The sequence below is a fragment of the Cheilinus undulatus genome, linkage group 23, assembly GCF_018320785.1.
Source record: "Cheilinus undulatus linkage group 23, ASM1832078v1, whole genome shotgun sequence".
Lineage (NCBI taxonomy): Eukaryota > Metazoa > Chordata > Actinopteri > Labriformes > Labridae > Cheilinus > Cheilinus undulatus.
In genome coordinates this window covers 16,199,760-16,222,539 of record NC_054887.1, presented here as the reverse complement: position 1 = coordinate 16,222,539, position 22,780 = coordinate 16,199,760, and the positions used below count along the sequence as shown (strand labels likewise).

General features: G+C 37.8%; 1 protein-coding gene across 1 annotated transcript in view; it reads right to left on the bottom strand.

Annotated features, from left to right (window-relative positions):
• Nucleotides 1-352: 352 nt before the first annotated feature.
• LOC121505827 (protein O-mannosyl-transferase TMTC2-like) overlaps nt 353-22,780 on the bottom strand; it is a 97,069-nt gene continuing 74,641 nt past the window's right edge. Inside the window, exons 8-12 of the mRNA XM_041781379.1 lie at nt 21,940-22,061; nt 17,579-17,660; nt 13,708-13,822; nt 10,926-10,989; nt 353-4,619 (exon numbers count right to left, since the gene is read on the bottom strand). Of these exons, the coding sequence (XP_041637313.1) occupies nt 4,422-4,619; nt 10,926-10,989; nt 13,708-13,822; nt 17,579-17,660; nt 21,940-22,061 (581 nt within the window). The 3' untranslated portion in view covers nt 353-4,421. The remainder of the gene's footprint in view (nt 4,620-10,925; nt 10,990-13,707; nt 13,823-17,578; nt 17,661-21,939; nt 22,062-22,780) is intronic.

Genomic DNA, 22,780 nt, shown 5'->3' with positions numbered 1-22,780 from the left:
GTTTTTCCAAGGTAGCTGGGCACGTGCTCCTTGGTAGCGGCTACAACGTCACGTGTTCTGTTGCTCTGATTGGCCCATAAAGATGTGACAGACGTTCATCCAATCACCCTCCGAGTTTTTTTCCCCAAATAATGTCAATGAGTGGTTTTCCAGATGGATGTGAGAAACAAATCCATCTGGCATGTCAGGTTAGTGGTCTAGGGGAAAGGTTAGGATACCAAAAGTTTAAAGTGAAATACCTAACCTGCAAAACCTGATAACAAAATGTTTACCAAAACAGAGTAAACAGTCTGTTTACAGGGAGCAAGCTTTTCCTCCATGAAAACACTCTAACCCTGCTAACATAGCTAAGGCTAAAGCTAATAAAGCTATGTTAGCTATGAAAGTGACTTTGGTAACAAAGCTAACGTAGCTAATGTAGCTAAATATTAAACTAATGAAGCTAAATTAGCTATGTACGCTTGTTGGTGATGTAGCTAATATGGCTAAATCTAAAGCTAATAAAGCTACATGAGCAATGTCAATAATGCATCTGTGTAGATAATATAGCTGAAGCTACTGAAGCCAGGTTAGCTACATAATCCACACAGATAATGTATCTAGGTAGCTAACAAAGCTAAATAGCTACATTGACTTACATAGTTGTGTTAACTACATAGCTAGTGTAGCTACATAAGCTTTAGCTAAATGTGCTCAGTCTGTAATGTTTGAAATGTGGATATTTCATGAATTGAACTACCATACTTTGCCTATGAATAAAGCTAAAAATAAATAAAGAAAAAAACAAAAAGAACAAAACTCTACAACCAGAAACACGTGTCTGCAAATTATGTCACTTCCATTCTGACAGAGGTGGCGTCCAACAGCTGTGGTCTCCAAGTCTACAGCCAGACCCCTCTCAATAAAGGTGCGAGCACCCAGATGACACTTAACTAGGTACGAATTTGTTAATTCAGCAGAGCAGTTATTTTCAATCATCATCAAAATGACTAAAATCAATACTCCAGAGCCACACATTTTTGTGTGCACATTAATCTTCTTTTAAATACCTGACTACATTACCCATAATGCAAATCTTTAAACAGATTCCTAAGTTTAATTTGAGTATTAAAGAAAGATACATTTCTATTGGAATGATACTGAAGTCAAATTTTAAACTTAGAAAGTAAAAGAAGCTCATTAATCCAAGATGGCCGCTCTGCACATCAACAGTCTATGCTGTGAATTAGCTAAACTGCATTTTAACTAGTCGTATATGTGTCACATACACCGTTCTGTTCAACATCTATCAGTGGATATGTTCCTTCATATTAGTGTGCATGAAATACACCTTGAGTATATTTCCACTGTTGTTGCTAACAGCTAATTTAGCAAGGAAAAACTCAAGACCTCCTGCTGAATTTTCTTTTTACAATATGTTGTGGACGAACATGGTCAGCTTGAGTTTGATATCAGTCCCATTTCCATCTCTCAAAGGATATGGACAAGAAGGAACACAGCAACATGCTAAGGTTAGAAATACCATTAGAAGCTAATGTAGCTACTTGAGCCTAAAACTGTAGCATATTTTTTGTGCCACACCCCCATTTTTTAAATAATTCCTAAATTGCAGTCTTAAAATTTGCTTTAGATTATTATATCCAATTCTGACATCAAACTAAATGGGAGTCAGCAAAAAAACTCTATGAGCCATGCTAGTAGCAGTTCTATAGCCTTTAGTTTTTAGCTGGAAACAGACAAGAAACCGTTACAGAGGTATGGTATACTGTGTCTGTCTCATTCATTTGGGGCCAATCAGAGCGGCATATGACGTAGTGGGCATGTGCAGCCCCACAGTAGACGTTAAGGTTTTCAACTATTACTGGGGCAAAAAGGAAAGCATTCAGAGTGGTTCTTTGTTCTTTCTTTAATAAAGAAATGTGTTCCTACTATAGCCACATTCAAGCTCACCTTTACAACAGCAGCCATTGTTTACCTGCTTGCAGTACAACTAAAGCCGGCCTGTAGCTACTGCCTTGTTCTCTTCAGATGGCGCTGACTGATCAGGTCCAGTCGTTTCAGACTTAAGCTATGCTTAATGGATCTGCCTAATGACAGACATGACAGCCAATCCATCTGCTTTGAAAGGTTAAACTTCTGGTTTCTCCACTTTCTTACGGTTGTCTAACTTTTGGTTCAAAGCCTCAGTTAACACTTATCCATCAGATTTATTTCAACTTTTCTTTTTGAAGCAACAAAAACTTTATTATCCTAAAGCACTTTCTAACCTTGTAAGGCCTTGTGCGTACTGTGCGATTTTGAGCCAGTTTTGAGTCATTCTGGTTGAGAAGTGAGGCTGAATTTGTATTTGTATTTGTTGTTCAGTGTAGAAGGAAAACATGACAACCTAACATGTTTTCATCAGCTGCCCCTGGTTGGTCTAATGAATATTTGGCATGTTTGGTATCTAGGTTGTATGACTGCACACACAATAGAATAAAAGTAGGAAACAACTTCAGATAACTGAAGGTTCAGTGCCTAGATTTTGGGGTGGTAATTGGGATATTTCCAACGAATTTTGAGAATTTAGATGTTTGAGTTTTCCTAGACAATCCAAAAACTTACTGGGAAATTTGAGATATTTCCCTGGGAATTCGGAGAACCTCTCCGATTTTTAAGCAATTTTCCCAATTGCTGAAACTTACCCTGGGATAGTCAGGATTTTTTGGAAAAAATTTCATGTGAATTTCTGGAAACTCTCCCAAAGAGTTATTTGAAAACTTTGTAAACTTCCCTGAGTATTTTCCAGGGACTTAAGGAATATTCCATGCATATTTAAGAAACTTGCAGGGAAATTTCAGAAAAAATTCCAGGAATTTTCGGGAACCTTGCTAAGGAATTTCAGTAATTTTTCTTTGAATTTTTAGAAATGTTACAACAAATTTCCATGAACTTTTTAGAAGAAACTTCAGAGTAATTCTTAATTTGATTTAGCTTGATAGTTCTACTTGCTGGTGAATGTTTTTTTTGTTTGTTTGTTTTGTTTTGTTTTTTTGGTAAATTTTCTATGTAATGTTAAACTCTGGAAATTTTCTTTGAAATTTTCAGAGCATTTCCCAAAATAGTTTTGTTTAAATGTTTCCAGAAAAAAAATACATAGACAATCCAAAACCTTAAAAGGGGATTTTGGGATATCTCCTCGAAATTTGAGGAATATTTCCAAGGTAAATATTCCGGATTATTATTTTATTTTTTTCTTGACAAATTTATCAGCATTTTTTAAATATTTGCCAAATATTTATTGGAAAACTCTCTAAACTTTCCCAAATTTTAGATCATTTTTCCCTGGGCAATCAAAACCCCTGGGAAATTCTGGTATATTTTCCGGGAAATCTGTGGTACTTTTCCAAGAAATTCTTAGCATTTTTGCTTTCTCCAAAGAATTTTCTAACATTTTTGAGAAACTTGGGATTTGCTGAAACTTTCACTAGAATGTTTTTCTTTTAAATTTTTCAGAACAAAGGACATTTCAGAAACTGAGAGGGAATTTTAGAAAACTTTCAGGAATTTGGGGGATTTTTGCAGATAAATTTCAATGATTTTCCTGGGAATTTCTGGAAATGATCCTACTTATTTCTGGTGATGTTCTAAAGGATACAGAGAGGGAATACCTAATATGATTTACCTTGGTGCATATGAGACAAATGAAATACAGAAAGGCAAACTTTCAACCTCTGTCTGTAGGACTTTTCAAAGGAAACTTTTGGATTTTCTTAGTGTAACATTCCCGATTTATCTCGTTCTCGTAGTAACCAATTCAGTCACACAGAGTGAGCAGACATTTCAGTACGCTCTTTATAAAATGGGCTCAAAATCACACAGCCTATCACACAATGATTTTAAAACCTTTGTGGAAGTGTTCATTATGGAAGAGGAACTATGCCGTTAACTAAACAGTGCTGACAACTTCAAAACCCATTCAGAGGAAACTATTAATATTGTTGCTACATCCAAATTTAAATTAAGTGCTGTAAAACATACATTACTTTTAGTTCAGACACAATAAATAATAGATTTTGAGAATTTTGTCTCATATTTGCTTTTCTGGACACTGCAGTTCTTTTCCTTTAATTTCAGTGCATTATTTCACAACTGCCATTGCCTTGTAAAACCTAATAATGTAGGGGACACTAGTCTTAGTCTTTTTGTCCCACCACACCAACTCGTGGTGACATTTTAAGGGACTGAACTCTTGCACCCTCAAATTCCAACCATGCCAAGCGCTCTGCCTTTATCATCACAGGCCATGACGTTCAAAATATGTCATTCCTGTCTCGCAGAGAGAGCTTTTATCCTCCAGCTCTTTCATATCCTGTCCTATTTCATCCCCATGAGGACAATGTGTCATTATTAATAAAAAGAAGGAGGCAGCCCTCTCAGTTTTAAAGGCCGCTGTTCTGGATCCCCTGCTTGATCCGGAGTCCTTGTCTCTCCATGATGTTCCACAGCTTCCGTAGGTTGGACTGGGTGATGACATCATCAGGTTTGAGCTGCAGGGCACGCAGGTAGTTGGCCTCTGCTTCTGGAAGTTTCCCATTCAGATGGAGGATGGCACCGAGGTTCATCAGAGCTGCAGGGTACTGGGAGAGGGAGGGACGTGGTGAGATAAGAGTCAAATGAGTAGAAAAAGAATAAGATATGCATCCCAGTGTATGAATAGTGGCAACTGTGGTGACTATAAATGATCTTTATGGAAAAATCATTAAGAATTATTTTCATTTAATTGCAGCCTTATTAAACTGTTATTTAGGATACTTTTATTTTACTTTTTTATTGCCTTCAGCCATTTTGTCTTATTTCCTGTTTTATTTAAGGAGCTTTTATATTTAATGATACTAGATGTTAAAGAAAATAAACTAAATGTAGAAAAACTAAAAGTCAAACTACAGGTTAATGAGCAAATCTTTTCAAGTCTTAGCACTCTTTAAGGTCCATTGTTGCATGAGTATTGTGAATTTCAGTATTTATTGGGTTTTAAAGAGTACTAAACCCTCAGACTAGATGTTTGTAGCTGAAAACCTTAGTATAATAATTTTTACCTCTGCAAAGGAGGTTATGTGATGGGCAGGGTTTGTTAGTTTTTAGCAACATAATTCAAAAAGTCATGGATGGATTTTGATGAAATTCTCAGGAAATGTCAAAAATGGCATAAGGAAGAACTGATAAGATTTTGGGAGTGATCAGGATCACCGTCTGGATCCAGGAATTTTTTAAAGGATTCTGCACTATTAGGAGACAGGGCTAATGGAGGAGGGATGCACTCTCCGAGTGCTTTTCTAGTTTTAAATTATGTTGGTCTACTAGGGCTGCAGCGATTGTGAAAATTTAGGCCAGTACTGATTAGGATTTCTAAAATAACCATTTGGTTAATGGTCGACACAGACCAACTTTGTTTGAAGTAACACCGTCCATTCAGGCGTTTTCCACTGTGATCTAAGAGTTAAGGTATGCACAGTTTGACAACACATAATGAAACAACAGCATTCACAAAGCAAGCTGGGAAAATAATATGGCATTTAGCGTTAGCCGCTAGTAACAGAAAATGTTGAAAATGGAATAAAAAATGGATAAAAATACATTCAATATTAAATCTACTCATGTGGATTTAATCTTTTTATGACCCTGAAGAGTCACCAAAGTTCAAGGCTCGCTAGAAAATCCTCCATAAGGAATTTGAAAGCATGGATGGCATCACTGGAACAGCACAATGGATAGCTTCAAGAGGGAAAAAGTAAGAGGCTACCATTTATGGTTAAAAAGTTATTTAACTTTAAATAATGTGTCACTTCTTGTCTTACACGATAATGTCGGGCAAGAGAGGGATGATAAGCTGTTTACCAACAACTATTTGACAGTGCCACAGCAATCTACACAAATCAGAAATATGATAACTTAAAATGGCTTTTATGTGCACGATCTATTCCTTTTATGCAGCTTTTAATTTTGCATTTTTTATATCATTTTTTCCTCTTTTTCATGTTTAATACACCAAAGGCTGTACAAACTATCACAGGTAGATCTAAAGACCATGAAAAGGATCAAACTGTAAGCTGTGCTGCTATCAGCTTAGAAGTAATAAAACCTAAAATTTGGCTTATAAATTTAGGACTTTGTGTTCTTTTTCTTACTGATAAACCAAACCGGTGATGAACCATGACCCCAAAACCAAGCAACGACATAACTGTGACCTCTGTGAAATGTTACATGCCTATTTGATTCAGCATCTATGTATATGAGATGCTAGCATTTACTGTAATTGATGGGGCATAATAGATAATCACTGGCCATGTAATACCTGCAGATGGACTATGTTTGTCTAAAAGGCTGATATTGGTAGATACTGATGGTAAAATTATGTGGCAATTTTTGGATAAAAGGTATTTAGAATCCAAAAATTGCCACATAATTGTAGTATGAAGTATTTAAATTCTAAAAATGTTATAAAATATGCACAGACACTGCCCTCTACAGGTTTAAAAATGAATATTACACCTGAATTTTCTATTGGCTGATGTGGTGGCAGGTTATGTATGTGGTGCCACAAATCCTAACACTTTATCCATGATTGCTGACTTCAGCAGTAGCAGCTGATAGCTGAAATTTGTGTGTATAAGCACACTCAACCAATCAGAGACATTGCCTTAGCTTAGTTTCTTTCCTGTAACATTGTGCATAATCCGTGATAACGTATGAACTTGTGTCTTTTATATGACCATATACCACCATTCCCTGTTTGAAATGTCTGTAGTTTAAAACATGGCATGCCACTGTGTTTCTTAACCAGCTCCCACATTGTTTTTTTGATTCAAGTTATCTTTAAATCCCTACCTTAATGTGGGATTTGTTGGATCTACATCTGAGACAGTTAAATCAGTCATGCACTCATTGTAAGAGCTGCATGCTTTTTTTAAAGTACGGTGGAAATTCTCAAAATTGCTTTAGGCTAGAGGATCAAATATGAATTGAATTAGCCTTAATGCAATCTCAAATCAAAGTAGTAGGTACTGTTAAAGCACAAAGTGTCCTTTGATAAAGCCCCCGTGTGAAATAAGGTAGCTACAGATTGTGTGTGGGTGTGTGTGAAGTTTTTATGTTATAAATGAATAAATGCACTTAGAGGTGCGTTTCTGGAGTCCTACTTAATAAAATAGCATCCTCTGAAGTGGCAAAGTGAAACCATCTGGCCCCCAATCTACAAAATCCAGATCACAGACGTGACTCTCAGCAAGCCGTATCCAACAAACACACCCAAATCTCATCCTGAAAGTCGACGGCACCTCATCCCCCGAACCTGGCCTCGTTCCCAGACCCGCGTCCTCGCTGCATGACATATGGTTAGCAACTTGGCAACTGCTTCACAGATTTTTCCTCTCTCCCAAAACACAACTGTTCGTCTCTTCCCAACTCTTATATTTCACTTGTTTACATTCCACTTCTGGAGTGGTGTTAAAAGACTGGGCTTTGGGGACTGGGAGATTTTTATTTCTCAACTTATGTAGCAAGTGAATGGTGCATTATTTCAAGCTCCTGGAAGAAACCTAAAGAAAGAAAAACTAGTTCAGCTTTTGAGATAACAGCTGCCATTTTTTGTGCCGTAGTAGACTTATGTTTCTTGCTCTGAGGGATAAATTGAAGTATAAAGAAGATTCATTTCAAGTGCACTTGTTCTGCCTTTAATACAAAAGATGAACCAAGCCAGATTGATGGGACTCTTCTTTGTCTTCATCAACAGCTAAAGGTTAGTCAGTGATTAATGATTAATGATTAATTTCTTCACTTGTTTTTGAGGCTTCTGTGCAATATATTTAGGATTCCTGCCATCAATGTAAGATTAAAATACTTTGAGAATACCCCAAGTTGTGTTTTATATTTATTTTGTAGCTTTTAAATTGAAGAATGGATATCATATTTTTAGACTGTCCTTCATTTCGATATCTATGAGTCACAAAATCTATGAAAGTTACCCTCCGGGACGACTGACGTCATATGCCGTGCACAGCATGAAAACAGATTTGAATTATTTTGCCTTTTTTAAACAATGTGAGTTTGTTTGACAGCTCTGCAAACAGAAACATCATTGCTCTTATGACTACACATCCAATATGAGCTCATTGTATCATCCTTTGTAGGTTAGCTACAAATTTCCACGCACACTGCCCATTCAGCCAACAGTACAACACTGTATTTGAGCAGGACCTCTAAGCTGTGTAAATAAAGCTTTTTAGCATTGTGTGAGATAAAATAGAAAATATTCTTGCACATTTCTCTGAAGGCACAAAATCATTTTTCTTTCTTAGCACGCAGAGCTAGCACTGAATCTTTCATGACCTGAAAGCTATTGGATTGATATTTGAGAGATTGTCATTCACAATGCGGACGTGTGCAGGGAAAATGTCAAGGAAGATATGCTTGTGACAAATACAAGTCCTCAGTGTCTCTGATTCAAAACATAAAGGCTGCCAGACTGTGGATTTTAAGTATTGTGACTTTGAGGTTGCTTTTTCTTTTTTTTTTTGGACAATAAAAGCACACACCCTTGGAAAGTAAAAATAATGATTAGCATTAAGAATTAACTAGGATGCAAAAAAGAGCTAGTCCTTATCTAAAAAGGGGCAGATGCTATAAAGCAGGGAGTCCCTGCCAGCTCCAGTGCCCTGAGGGAAGTTCTGCAGTCGCCAAGAGTACGTGGTAAAACTATAGAGTAGTTCTCCTAACTTAAAAAAAGAAGCTACTGAAAATGTTGTGTTTTAACTGAGAGTGTGAGGAAACTAGAAAACAAGCTAGCAGTGAGACCAACTGCTAAACATTTGAGAGGGGTCTGGCTGCAGACCACAGATCTCAGACACCCCCTTTTGCAGACCACTACGGTGAGATGCTGCCTCTGTTGGAATGGGAGGGACATAGTTTGCTGGTACAGTGTTACAGAACAAAGCGACATTTCATAAATAAAATGGAAATCTTCGCTGGGTATGTAGTTAACATCATTATGTAAGCTAATGCAGCTTTGTTAGCTTTAGCTAGAGCTAACAAAGCCGAAGTAAGACACCATTTTCATTACTACTTCGAAAACTAGTCTAGTTTTAGCAAACGTAGCTTCAGGCAAATAAGCTAACATAGCTTCATTTGCATTTGCTTTGGCTACATTCATTATGTAGCTATGTTACAAATGTAGCTTACATAGCTACATAGCTAAGCTTACCTTAAGGCTTAGCTATGTTTGCGACGTTAGATTGATTTCATGGAGTTTAATCTGAAAAGATAAAAGGTCATGTGTCCAATGTGGAAATAAATTCTGTATAAATTTTTTCTAGAAGTTCTTACACCAATGATGGCTTGTTTTTAGCTCTGTTAGCTTTAGCTAAACATAGCTTCACTAGCTACATAGCTGATGTTATTACATAATCCACTGTAGCTATGTTAGCTTTAGCTAGGGCTAGCATAACTTAAGCGAGGCACCATTGGCATAACTACTCTAAATTGGGTCTTACTTTAGCAAATGTAGCATAACATAACATAACATAAGAAAATCCTCTTTTACATTAGCTTTAGCTATATTAGCTATGAAGCTACATTATCTATGTAGTTCATGTGGCTTTGTTCCCATTAGATTTAGCTATGTTAGCTATGTAACTACATACGCAGCATGTCAGCTCAAGCTTTAGTAATGTTAGAGGCATTAAAGTAAAACAGATAAAATGATTGAAAAGGTTATAGAACACTGTGAAAAAGTATTTGCCCCCTACTGGATATATATATATATATAATTTTTTTTTTTACATATTTGACACACCTAAATGTTTCAGATCATCAAACAAATCTCAATGTAAGACCAAAATTACCAGAGTAGATACAAAATGCAGGGTGAGAAAACTGGACATCTCCAAGTGAATCTGCTAGGAAGGTTTTACTTCTATTCCAAATTTTCTCTATTTGTGGACAATGGCTCTCACCATGGTTCACTGAAGTCCCAAAGCCTCAGAAATAGCTTTGTAACACTTTCCAGACTGATAGAGGTCAATGACTTTGTTTCTCATCTGTTCTTGAATTCCTTAGATTGTGGATTGATGTGTTGCTTTTTTGCAAGGCCTTTGTTCTTTAGTAAATGAAATAATTATCGAAAAACTGTGTTTAATGCATTATGTAATAGTCGGGTTACATATGTCTTATATCAAAACTTATATGATGATCTGAAAAATTTAAGTGTAACAAATATGCAGGAAAAAAAGAAGAAAATCAGGAAGGGGCAGATGCTATTTCACACCACTATAAAAGAATTAAACTCCAATATGGGCCTGGCCATAACAGCTGCTCTTGTAAAGGGCAAAAAAGATAAAAGTCTGACCCTCTTTCCTGACTGGTAGCATAAGTCATCGTGTAGACCATCACTTAGAAGCCCAACCTGACAAACGACTGCAGGAAGCTCCTCCTAGGTCTTGTCTAAAAACACAGGGGGCTCCTATGACTCAAAGTGTGCTCTCCTAGACCATAACACAATCCTTTTTCCTTTGAAGTGACTGATTCACACATGACACAAACCGAATAAAATAGCTCCCAACTCCCTTGACTACAGGTGCTGACACTGAAACACCTAATATTCCACCGGTCTGTCTGTTTAACCACACAATCAAGTCCAAGTATTACCACTAAAACTCATTCCTTTTGGGGGTTTTGTGTTTTCATAAGCACAGCGAGGTTTCATTTCACAGGCATAAGCAGAACAAAGTTTCCATTTTACATTCAGCTGCATCACTATTTGCCAGGAACATCAAACACGGTGTCAGAACAATGGGTAATACACAACATGTTGTAAGCTGAATTTACTGCACAGGCATGCTTGTCCGTTTTCAAGATAAGTTTTAACAGGATCCACCAGTCCAGGTACTTACATCTGGTCTGAGGCTGGCTGCACGCTCGTACTGACGCTCTGCTGCTTCGTTTAGACTGGCCTGTCTGGAATGAAAGAAGAGTAGAGAACAAAATAAGACATGAGACAGTCATGGTAAACAGACCTGTGCCAGTACAAAAAACAGTTGTACATCCATTCGCTTTTTATTCCCAAGTTTATCATCTGAATAGCAGAATTGAAGTTAGGCATTTGTAAATAGATGTAAAATGTCTCTGATATTAAGATATCAAAGTCAAATCCAGATAGTTGATTTTAGTGGACATTTAAGGTATAATATACAACATTTTCCTACATTTATTCTGCAAAAATCAAGTGAAAGTGGAAATATATTGTATTGAAGTAATGACTTCCTAAATACAGAGTAAATTCCAACTCCCCCTGGGTTTGTTGTTCTCAGTTCTGTGTTCACAGGCATTTCTTACTCACTGTTGTGAGGAATAAGTCGTCCACCGTTCTACTTAGTCTTTATGTTTCCTCAATACGCACCACAGTCTGTCTCCAGCAAGTGTCAATCTGCTTTGTGCTGTGCCAAGCCTATTTTTAGTGGAGCCGCTGCTAGTGTTCTTCAAGCAGATTGATACCAATATAACGTCAAAATAGAAAGTAAAATGTACAGAAAATCAACCTCAGAAAGGAACACAGCAGCATGTTGTTTTTATGTACATATATATTTTCAATTCCCATCTTAAATTGTGAACTCATGATTCATCTAGTCTATGTTACAGAAATGGGCCCAGTGGGTGATGACAGGCACTGTCTGTTGGAGAAAAACCATGGCACAGATTGGAAATTGAAGCTAGAAGCTAGATTTAATGTTATTCTATTCTATTTCTGTTATCCATTGTGAATCTAATACTTGTTTTTACACCCCTGTAGTCCATTGAAATTTCTGTGGTTGCTCCCCATTTGTATGAAATAAGCATATATTGAGGTGAAATCTGATAGGCTACTTATCCTACTCTTAGAACAATTACATTTTTACAGCTGAGTTTTTTCCCTTTCAATCAAAATTTCCTAGCATCAGCAATTTTGATTTTTTTTGTTTTTGCTAGACCCAAAAAATTACTGATTAGAATTCATAAGTCCATATGGTAACAGGAAAAAGCCATTGGGTATTTCATGTCATTCTATAACAGTAAACTAAAATAAGCATGTGTTTGCATCAATTATAGTAGTTTGCAAAAATTTCTTAGGCAATAGCCTAAAAGACCAGAAAATATGGATCTAGCTAACAAAGCTTTTAGCAGCAAAACTGTTTTTTTAATTTGAAATCTGAGGGTTTGGGAGGATCTTTTGTTTGTTAGCTGTCAATCACAAGTTTATCCTGTTGTCATGGCACAGAATACTGAAGTATTTCTCATGTAAAATTCTGAATAATTCAGTTTCTTATAAATTTATGAGGATACTTTCATCATACAGCAGTGACCTGCTTTGTGAAGATGACAAGCAAGTGAAGTGTGTTTAAGTAATATTTTTAAACAGTACAATAAATACAAATGGCCGTTTGTCTGATGCCAGATTCACTCCATTAACCAGTCCCCTGTTAAATATTACAGCAGTTATTTTTTTAAACAGCATCATTTAATCTGTTCCCTACGATTTATCCAAAAAGTGCATGGACTGGGCCTTTTACTGCCAAAGGTAATAAAGTAAAAGAACCCTTTATTTCCCGACAAGGTGTTTAATATTTATAAGTCTGGAACTCAAGAAAATTATGTGACTATCAAAATCGTCTAAAAATACTTCACTGGACTTTGTTTTGGTTGGTGTAGTGCTTTACAGTCAAAGAAAAAGATTGATGTTTAGGAAGTGTGGGCTTTAAAGAAAGGTTTAGCACAGTTTCTCTTTAGCCTTAAGTTGTAGAAAATATGTGCTTTATTGGAAAAGTTTCTTACTAGATTCACAATATCTGAATCTCTAAGAGCAGTAAAGCTGTAAAGGTGTGAAAAGGAAACCTTTGCAACAGGAGAGTGTAGAGTGATTATCATAATCCTAGCCGAAATTGCTAAATAGAAAAGTCAACATTTGAAGCTCACCTTTATTTATCAGTAGAGCAGCTTAAAGCCAGTTAATAAAACCTTAATCCAAATCACCTTGGATTTATGTCACGGTCGGTCTCAGCTGAAAATAACTACTCTGACCAGAATCCAGGAGAAAATGTGCCATTTAGATTTTTCAAAAACGAGCCTCAGCCAAACCCAGAGACTTTCAACTTTTTACAAATCCTCTGTGGTGTTGCATTGAGATGGATGCTTGAGAGCTGTAATGGCTTTTCCAGAAACGTTGAGTAAAAGGAATGAAAGCACATTGCTCCAATATTTCCTTCAGTTGCCAACTCTAGAGGACATTTGTAGTCCCATTTGACTTTATTTCTAAGACTAATACACTGTTTAGGTACTGATCGCCAAAAATTAAGTGAAAAATCCACCAGTTTCCTTCAAGTTGTGGTCCAAAAATCCCTATCATAAACTAATGCAGTACTGCTGTTATTGTATGATATATATGAAATTGCTTTTATAGTAGTAAAGTTTCTTTATGGAAGACATTTACTAATGCACAACACTTGTATGAATCATATTTTAAAGATGGTTATTAAATGGCAGCAATTAAAAAAACTACTTGGTAAAGAAGCACAGCAGGAAACCCTGTAAATACAGGATTACCAAAAACCACTTCATTCATTTTTTCTTCTGTGCTTTCTTAAGTAGGAAAACTCCATTTGGAAGTTGTTTTTGTTGCTTTATGACACCATTTTAGCCAACCTGAGCATGTGAGCGGCGCTGAAGACCACATCAAACTCCGAGCTGTCCAGCTCCGCAGCTCTTTCCGCCATCTCTGCCGCCTCGCCAAGACGAGACTGCTCCAGCAGGAACTGACCTGGAGAGAAGGGAAGGCACAGGGAGTGGGCTTATTTCATGGGAGAGAAGAAGTTCTGTTAATTTCTTTAAAAGCCATGTTAAGAATGTGACCTTTTCTGACTTTACTTGTAGCCAGTCAGAGAGTGGATTTGTTTGTTAGCCATGAACCATAAATGCTACAGACTGAAATATCGCTCTCTGTGAGATCACTATTACTGAAATTATGTGCAGATTTTTGTGGTTCCAAAAGGATGAATCATATTATCAACAAGAGCTTTTGGTTTTGAATACAAATGTAACAACTAGGTATTTCAAGAGGACAAATTTCAATGATTGTAGTCATCCTATTACATTTCCTGTATCATCATAATAGAGGTGTCACTTCAAAGGGATATTTCTACAGATATAACATGAGGACTGTCTGTAGTCTATGTGGTGTTCAGATGATAAATCCTATGTTCACAATTTTTTTATTAACTGCAAAAATATCAAATACTAAAGAGTTATTAACCACCAAGCTTCATTACAATACTTTTATCCATCCATCAGTATCAGAAAATGCTAGGATGCTAGCATGGCAGCTAGCATAAGTGTGATGACTTAAGACCCATGAATTGCAGAGTTGGTCACAAAAGCATAGCAAAGTGGAGCTAGCATTGGATGCATGCTATGTGACTATTTGCTTGTTTGCTTTTCAAAATTTTAGTTTTGTATACTGATTATTCTCGCCTTTTTTAGTCTCAGAATCAGTTTGTGGGAAACTGATAGAATCCCACCCCCATGACTCTAAAGTAACAGCACATGCAAGCATGCTAAAACACAAACTAAGGAAGTACACAGTGAAAAAAGTGTGCTTGTTACCCTCATTAAAGTAAGAATGTTAGCAAAATGTTCTCAGACTACAGACTAAAGAGCTGCTAGCATTACCGTGGTTGACGAAATTATAGCTAGTAAGCAACACAATTGTCTTTTGCTGCAATTTGATTGGTGTTGTGTTTTTCTGTTTGACATGTTTACCTTTCTTGACACTTAACATGCTTTGCCTCAGAAACATTTTGTGACAACAGACTCCAAGAGCTGTTAGCATGGCTCTAGCAAACAAATCTTCAACTAGCCAAGCTATGAGTAGCAAAACCCTCTTCACGCCTGCAATTTGAGGGTTTTGGTTTGTGTTTTTTGTTTGGGATGTTGCCTATGTTTGACATGTTACAAAAGTGGAAAATTAGCTAGCCTTGTTGTTTTAAAGATGTAAGTATTGCCTTCTCAGACTGAAGACTCAATAGATATTAGCATAACTCTTGCAAGCAAACCTACAGCTCTAGCCTAGCTATAAGTAGCAAATCTGTTTGCCAAGTGTTTATTCATTTTAAATTTGAGGATTTTTTGAGAGGGGTCTAGCTGCAGACTTGGATCTCAGATGACCCCATCTTGCAGACCACTACTGTGAGATGCCGTCTCTGTTAAAACAGAGGGATTGTAATGCTGGTACAATATTTTAAGTTTTGTTTTTTGTTTTTTCATTCAGCTTTAGACATAAACAAAGTCTGGTAGATAAATTCATAAAATAATAACATTGCAAACATTAAAGACTAGGAAATATTTCAGAAGTAAAACAAAGGTTTGTCTAATCTGAAATTAAGATACAGACCCATTTTAGAAGTATTTACACAAAAGTGGCTTGCTTTAGCTTCTTTAGCTTAAGATGAAACTAACAGAACTTTGCTAGCTGCATAGTTATTATCACTACGCTTTAGCTCAACCTGATGAAGCTAAAATGAGCCACTGTTCACATAACAGCTTCTAAAATGGGTCTTGCTTTAGCAAACGTAGCATAGTCTATCGTAGCTTATGTTTCTTTGTTTACTTTAGCTCTAGCTATGTTAGTTAAGAAGATATGTTACCTACATAGCTTACATAACTAACATAGCTTCATTAGCTTTAGATTTACCTATGCTAGCTCCATAACCATGTTATCCACATAGCTAACAAAGCACTGTTTGCTTTAGCTTTAGCTATGTTAGTTATGTAGATACATTATGTATGTAGCTTATGTACCCAATGTGGTTTCTGTAGTTTTAGATTTAGCTATACTAGCTTCATAGCTATGCTTTCTACTTAGCTAAGATAGCTTTGTTAGCTGTAGGCTTAGCATGGTGGCTAAGAGTTTTCATGGATGACAAGCTTTTTCCCTGTAAGACTGTTTGCTTTCCTTTTTTAAAAAAAAAAACTTTTTGTAGGTTGTACAGGCCAGGTTTTTGACTTTTGCTTCTTAGGGGGGCATCTGAGATCTGCAGTCTGCAGCCAGCCTGCCTTGGTTTATTTTTGGTTGTTAGCTGTTGCCAACAGGTACGCCCAGCATCATGGCAAACCAAGCTCTGACAAAGACCAAGAATGGTAGGCAAGGGAAGATGAAAGAAAGCAGTAAAAGAGAAGAGTGCTACTGGAGAAGCAACAAAGAAGCAGAAATGTCAGGAAGACAGCAAGGCAGCGAAAGGCTTGTTTTTCTTCTGTTATAATGTTCAAGAACAAGGATGAGACTGAGGTATTTCTTGAGTTTTCCTGTGGGAGTCTGGCCACCTGGTGCAGCACCCACGAGTGCCGGCTCTGCAGCTATAAATTAACTGCCGCACTGGGACGCAGATGTTACAGAATAAAGCAGGAGAGGAATGTGGAGAGGCTTCTGTTGCTTTTTCTTGGACTTGACAGGCAGCTACACAACACTTTTGGACAATATGGTGAGATAATACGAGGGACAGTTTGCTTAAAATCACTTCCTGAGAACAATGGCAGGAAAGGGGGGCTTTTTCTTCACTATCACCCTCTCTGTCCTCACTTCCTCATATCCCTCATGTGTGTCTAAGTGTGTGTATCCGTTGTGTTACAAAGTAGCCAGATATCATCACTCCTTACACCTGGAGCTCATCCAGTGAACGCAGGATAGCTAAAGCAAGCTAGACCTGCGATAAAGGAGGGGACTAGCTTAAATAAACACCACCTTTAGCAAGAAGCAACAAGATAACATTGAATAAGAATAACAGGCAGATATGCAGAGAGGGAGAGGAGAGTGTAAAGGGAAACAGCTCGGTCCAAAGACAGCAACGCAGCCCCCTCGCAGGGGATCGAACGAGACTCAAACCCAGAGATATGGAGCGCAGAGAAAGCAGAGAGAGATAAGGAGGAGGAGAAAGGGACAATCGTGCTCTAAGGAAGACAGGGCAGATTTCATTTCCTGCGATGAATATCTGAAAAATAGGGATGTGGAACAGCAGGGATCCTTCAACATGATATGAAATACTGCATTAACAGCAGCACAGGCAGAGCACCAATTCATGTTTTACTCTCTTATACGAATAGTAAACAGTGTACTGTGATCCTGCCTCTTTACCAAGATAAACACGGCATACACGCCTGTTTGTGCGTGTGTTTACACCATCTGCGAAACCTCAAACAACACTCCAGCAGTGAATTTATTTAGAGTGTATTCCCAGAAATTTGTTAATGTGATGCAGGGATTGTTGAAAGGCATTTGCAGTTATTTTTGAGGAAAAAATGAACAGAAAAGAACATGCGTTCTCCTTTTTGTATTCAGCACTGATGGTATAAAGTTTTAATCATCAACACCAGAGTTTTAAGACCCCTGGTTATTACAGTGAAGACTAAAGCAGAGGTTTGGGCTTACTATTTTATTTCAAAAGCTCTGGTAAACACAAACACATATTTGAGGGCAAAAACATCAATGCTTGTTAAAATAAGAACCTTACATGTGACTTCTTACCATAGTGCATGTAGCAGTTTCCTTTTATCGGATCTAGCTGAATCGCTCTCAGATAAAACTTCTCAGCTTCTGTCTTCTGCCCCTAAAAGGACAAAAAAAAACAAAACATTATTACCCTTAAACATTTGTTTTTAGACACTTTCTTAAATAATTTGATATATTTCAACTGAATGCTTTCTACACACTGTGAGAAATATTTGTAATCATCATTCATACTTTTTATAAATATAAAAAAAGGGTATTCTAGGTATTCTAGGTGCAAACATTTCACCAGAAGTAGGCCATCACTGCGTAATTTTGCTGTGTGACTGCTACAGTGCATATCTGTTCTGCTTGTGCTGTCATAACTATCCACTAATGTCACAAAACATCAGTCCAAAAATCTCTACCATCTGGAAAATTATGCTCGTTTATGCACTCAGTAGTTGGTTGATGCTCCTTTAGTACTGCAACATAGCATGGAGGCAATCAGTACTGCTGGATTGTTATGAAGCCCAAGTTGCTCTGATAGCAGCCTTCAGCTCATCTGTGTTGTTGAGTCTAGTGACTCTCATCTTCATCTCGACAATAGCCCAGAGATTCTCTATGGGGTTCAGGTCAGGCAAGTCGGCTGCTCAATCAAACACAGTAACACCAGGGTCAGCAAACCAGTTTCTGGTGATTTGGCTTCACTGTGGACAGGTACCAAGTCCTGATGGAAAACTAATTTCTTATGTAAGCTGAGATAGCGCTGTTGCCTCACAGCAAGAAGGTCCCTGGCTTGCTTCCCGGTCAGGGCCTTTCTGTGCAGAGTTTGAATGTTCTCTCCGTGCATGCGTGGGTTCTCTCTGGGTACTGCGGCTTCCTCCCACCACCAAAAACATGCTCATTAGGTTAACTGGGGACTCTAAATTAGCCTTAGGTGTGAATGTGAGTGTGCCTGGTTGTCTGTCTTTATATGTCAGCCCTGCGATTGACTGGCGACCAGTCCAGGTTGTACCATGCCTCTCACCTAATAACAGCTGGGATGGGCTCCAGCCCCCCCCCCCCCAACAGGAAAAGTGGTATGTAAAATGGAGGAATGGATGGAAGCTGAGATAGCCTCCTATACAGATCTGCTCCAGGTGTGAACTACAAGAGTAACAAAGTCATTTCAGCTTGTTTATCTATTAGTGAGTTTTCACTAGGTGGTCCTGTTTGTTTCAGTGCAGTTTGATACAGTTTGACACGGAAAACCTTCATATTTCAATGGATCATGCTTGTCTAGCCTTACATGTGGATTGATTGAAATTCCAGCTCTGTTTTGAGATCTGTCAGATGTGCTAAATTGTTTTCTTAAAAAGCCTGGCTAAGACAAAATGAGGGAGAAAATCTGTTAAAGAAGTGCCTCTTAAACTAAAACAAGCAGTTAAAGAGACGCAAGTTGTCACTTGAACAGCACATGCAGGTGTTCAGACATGCAGAACAAAAATTTCAGCCCTTCAGTGGTAAAAGAGCCATATTTTCCTGGAGATTAATGTTTTAAAATATCAAAACAGCCCTTTAAATGTATTTAGGTCAGAACTGTTAAAAGCAATTCATGCAAAAATTAAAGCCAACAATTAAGAGGCTGCCTTTTGACTAATTAGTTCTAAACTGAAGAAAAATATCCTAAATCATAAAAACAGTGATTATATTAATTATCTGCAACCAAGAGTCACATCAGATTATATCCAGTTTAGTTGTCAAATAACAGGACAGAAAACACCCTGAAATTACAGCTCAATATAAAAAGAAGGACATAAAAGTTTAAAAACACAAATTCCGGGATGAGATGCAAGCTGATGGTGACACTACAAGGTTATGTGGTTTGATTCAGTGGTTTAAATGATTGTTAAGCAGAGACAATAGAAAATATAACATGTTATGATTATTTTTTGCATACATACAGTTTAGATAGTTTGACTCTTAAACGTGGATGCTATATATCCAGAAGTTGTGCATAAATATGCATATAAAGACACATTAAGACATACAAACTTACAAAAACCTATTTATTTTACACAGTTATGACTTATTTCTGTGCTCTCATGTGCATCACTTGAGGCCCGGTCACCCTGCTGTTATGTTTCAGCAGGAAGCTGATGCTAATAAAGAACACAGTACCCCATCTCCAGAGCTGAACCTTTGAAGAAAAACCCCAAAGATGTGTGTGACGCTGAACCCAAACTGAGAGAGACATTGCTTCTGTAAGCATGAGGCCTTGACTTCTGCACCTCTTTTTGTTTCACGCCTCAGCACTGATTGCTTCCACATTGCCATTAGACTTGCCTCGCAACAAGAAACGAGAGGACTGGGCATATTAGTTTTGCGTCATTAGCTTTTTCCCATGCCCGCAATCGCTCCAAATGAATGATCGAATATGGGGCCTAGATGGCTTATTTCACATTTTCTTTGGCTCTTTTCCTTTTACATTCAATTAAATGTTTTCTCCAGTCATCCATCAGAGCGGGCTGGTCCAGTCAGGCTGCAGAAACTCATCATTTAGCCAAATTAATGAAGGCTCCACACCATCTTTTAACATCATTTTGTGATATGTCTTTATTCAAAAAAAAAAAAAAAAAAAGAAAAGAAAAAAAATTACATCTACATCTGAGTCTCTACTTGCTCTACGAACTACATGGTGCCAGATCCACCCAGCCTGTTCGATGGCCATGTCTGGCCCATGTATTTGAAACACAAGAACATCATGAAGGCATCAAATATTGACCTCAATCCAATAGATTAGACCTGAAAAGGGCTGTTCATGCCAGATCCCTGGGGGGTGAATACTTTTTATAGGCACTGTACTTGCTGGCGGTATACAAGATTATCAAGTTTGTGCTATATTTTTGTATCGATGTACTCTTAAAAAACGATGAAGAGGTTTTGTGTGATACTCAGGAATGTTTAACTCAAGTTCTACAAAAAGAATAGCTTTAGGAGAGAAATGCACATGCTGGGGTGAACCAAAGTACAGGACTTTATTTTGACCTTTCCTCCCAACGTCTGCATTGTCCATTGACTTAAACAGTACGTCCAAAAATGAAGCTGATGGAGTGATTCAATAAGGAAGGAGAGTAATTGCATTATAAGCCTGTCCACTGGCCTATTGTCCAGGGTCCATCCAATCTCCTGTTCTTAAAGCCCTGTGGTACTAAAGCAGGGGCCTCTCTTCAATTCTGGAGCCTGAGGGAGTGCAGCAGATGTCCCGTTACATTGTGTGACTCCTATCTGAACTTATGCTTTAGGTTTTATTCCATGTATATCTTCAAATCTTGTAACAAAGGGGGGAAATGAGCTGAACTGTTGAGGGATACAGCTGTGAGAATGATATACTCCACAGGTTTTCTTTACTCCCTTAAAAGACGGGGTGAAAGTTCTTGAAAAAAAGGTCAAAAAAAGGGAGCAAAGTTCAACCCCTGAATCTAAACTTGACTCAGCTGTGAACACAACCGCTGTTGCACTTCTTTTTATAGAGAAACGGAAAGGATGTGAGTTTTTTCTGCTGGAAAAACACGAAAATGCAGGGCGAACTTGTGTACCCTTGACTTCTTTAAACACAGCGAGGGACAGAGACATTCTGGACATCATCCAATCACAGAGGGAAGAGTTTCATCCACGCTTGACAAGCTCACCACATCTGCGACCTTCAGACACAGGACATATCTTAAAAGCTACCGTATGGCTCATTTTTGGTGCTGGGTCTGCATAAGAGTCAATCCACAGTCACAATCCTTTCTCAAATTCCTCTCTTTTTACCCAAATTTTCACATATTGAGGTAAAAAAAATTCAACCCCAATTCCAAAAACATGGCCCTGTCCCTACTTTTTTGAGATGTGTTGCAGCCATCAAATGCAAAATGAGCTAATATTTTCATGAAGTGGTGAAATGTCTCAGTTTCAACATCTGATATGTTTTTTTTATGTCCTAATGGGAATAAAATATGGATTTAGGGTATTTACAAACCACTGCATTCCGTTTTTATTAACATTTTACACTGCACCCCAACTTTTTTGAAACTGGGGTTGTACATTTAAATTTGTGGCAGATTCCTTCTCATTGACTTCTGATCAAAAGAGAGGACTTTGTTTAGCATTCCCCCTTCAGAATCAGACCCCTGTACCTCATAATAATTATCACAGCTCTTCAGGCTCTGCCGAGGAATCAATAGGATGAGTTCGTCTCGCTCTGATGTCCCATAAGTCACTTGACATGCATTATTCATCGCTCCACTTCACCACTTCAGGTCCCGTTTAATTACACTCTGCCTGCTAGTTAACCACTTCAGTCGTCACAGAGATAATGTGTTTGCTTTCTTCTTTCTCTGTTTGCACAAGTGTGTGTCAGTAGCAGTACTTACAATGATAGACAGGAGTTTTGCGTACGTAAGGTGGGCAGGGATGTGGTCTGGTTTGGCCCTGAGGGACTCTCTGTACCAGTGACCAGCTTCCTCCAGCCTGTTCAGCCTCATGTAGGCCTCTCCTGAAAAAGAGCGGGAGTCACGGTGAGTAAAAGGACAGTAATGGTTGGTAATATGCTTTTAAAACTCTAAAGCTCATGAGGCGGACTGGGGAACTGGAAAGGAAAGAGAACAAAGTAAGAAAAAGAAAAAAGGTCAGCAGTGTAATCCAGGATGGATTTGTGTAAAGGCTTGTTTTAGAAATAGTTACTTGAATAGCGGCCTGCCTTAGCAAGCTTAGCTAAAGCTAATGAAACTACAGCAAGCCACTATTTGAGTAAAGGAGTCTAGCTTCAGAAAACATAGCATAAGCTAAAAAGGCTAACGTAGCTTTGTTTGCCTCATCAATTATGGTACTCCTTGAATTAAACTTTAATATTGATAATTTGCAGCTTGAGAAACACTGAAATAGTATATAAAAAGTCCAAACATGCAGCAAATGAGCACTAAATCTGGCATTTCAAGTATCTGTTTGTTATCTAAATTACAAATGAAAAAGTTTTGTTTGGGAAACTTTGTTCCCAGTCCTCCAAGTTAGAAGCAGATGGTAGCAAAAGAAGGCATTTCCGCCTGCCCCATGGTACAAACATGCCACAAAACTCAGCTTTTTTAAGGAAAATCTGGCCATGATCTCAGGCATTCTGTCACCTCAAACACATTCATTTAATATCACATGAATATTTAAAATGTTTATGAACTGGGCCGATGAAAAACTGCCAAGGAGGTGTACCACAAAAACAAC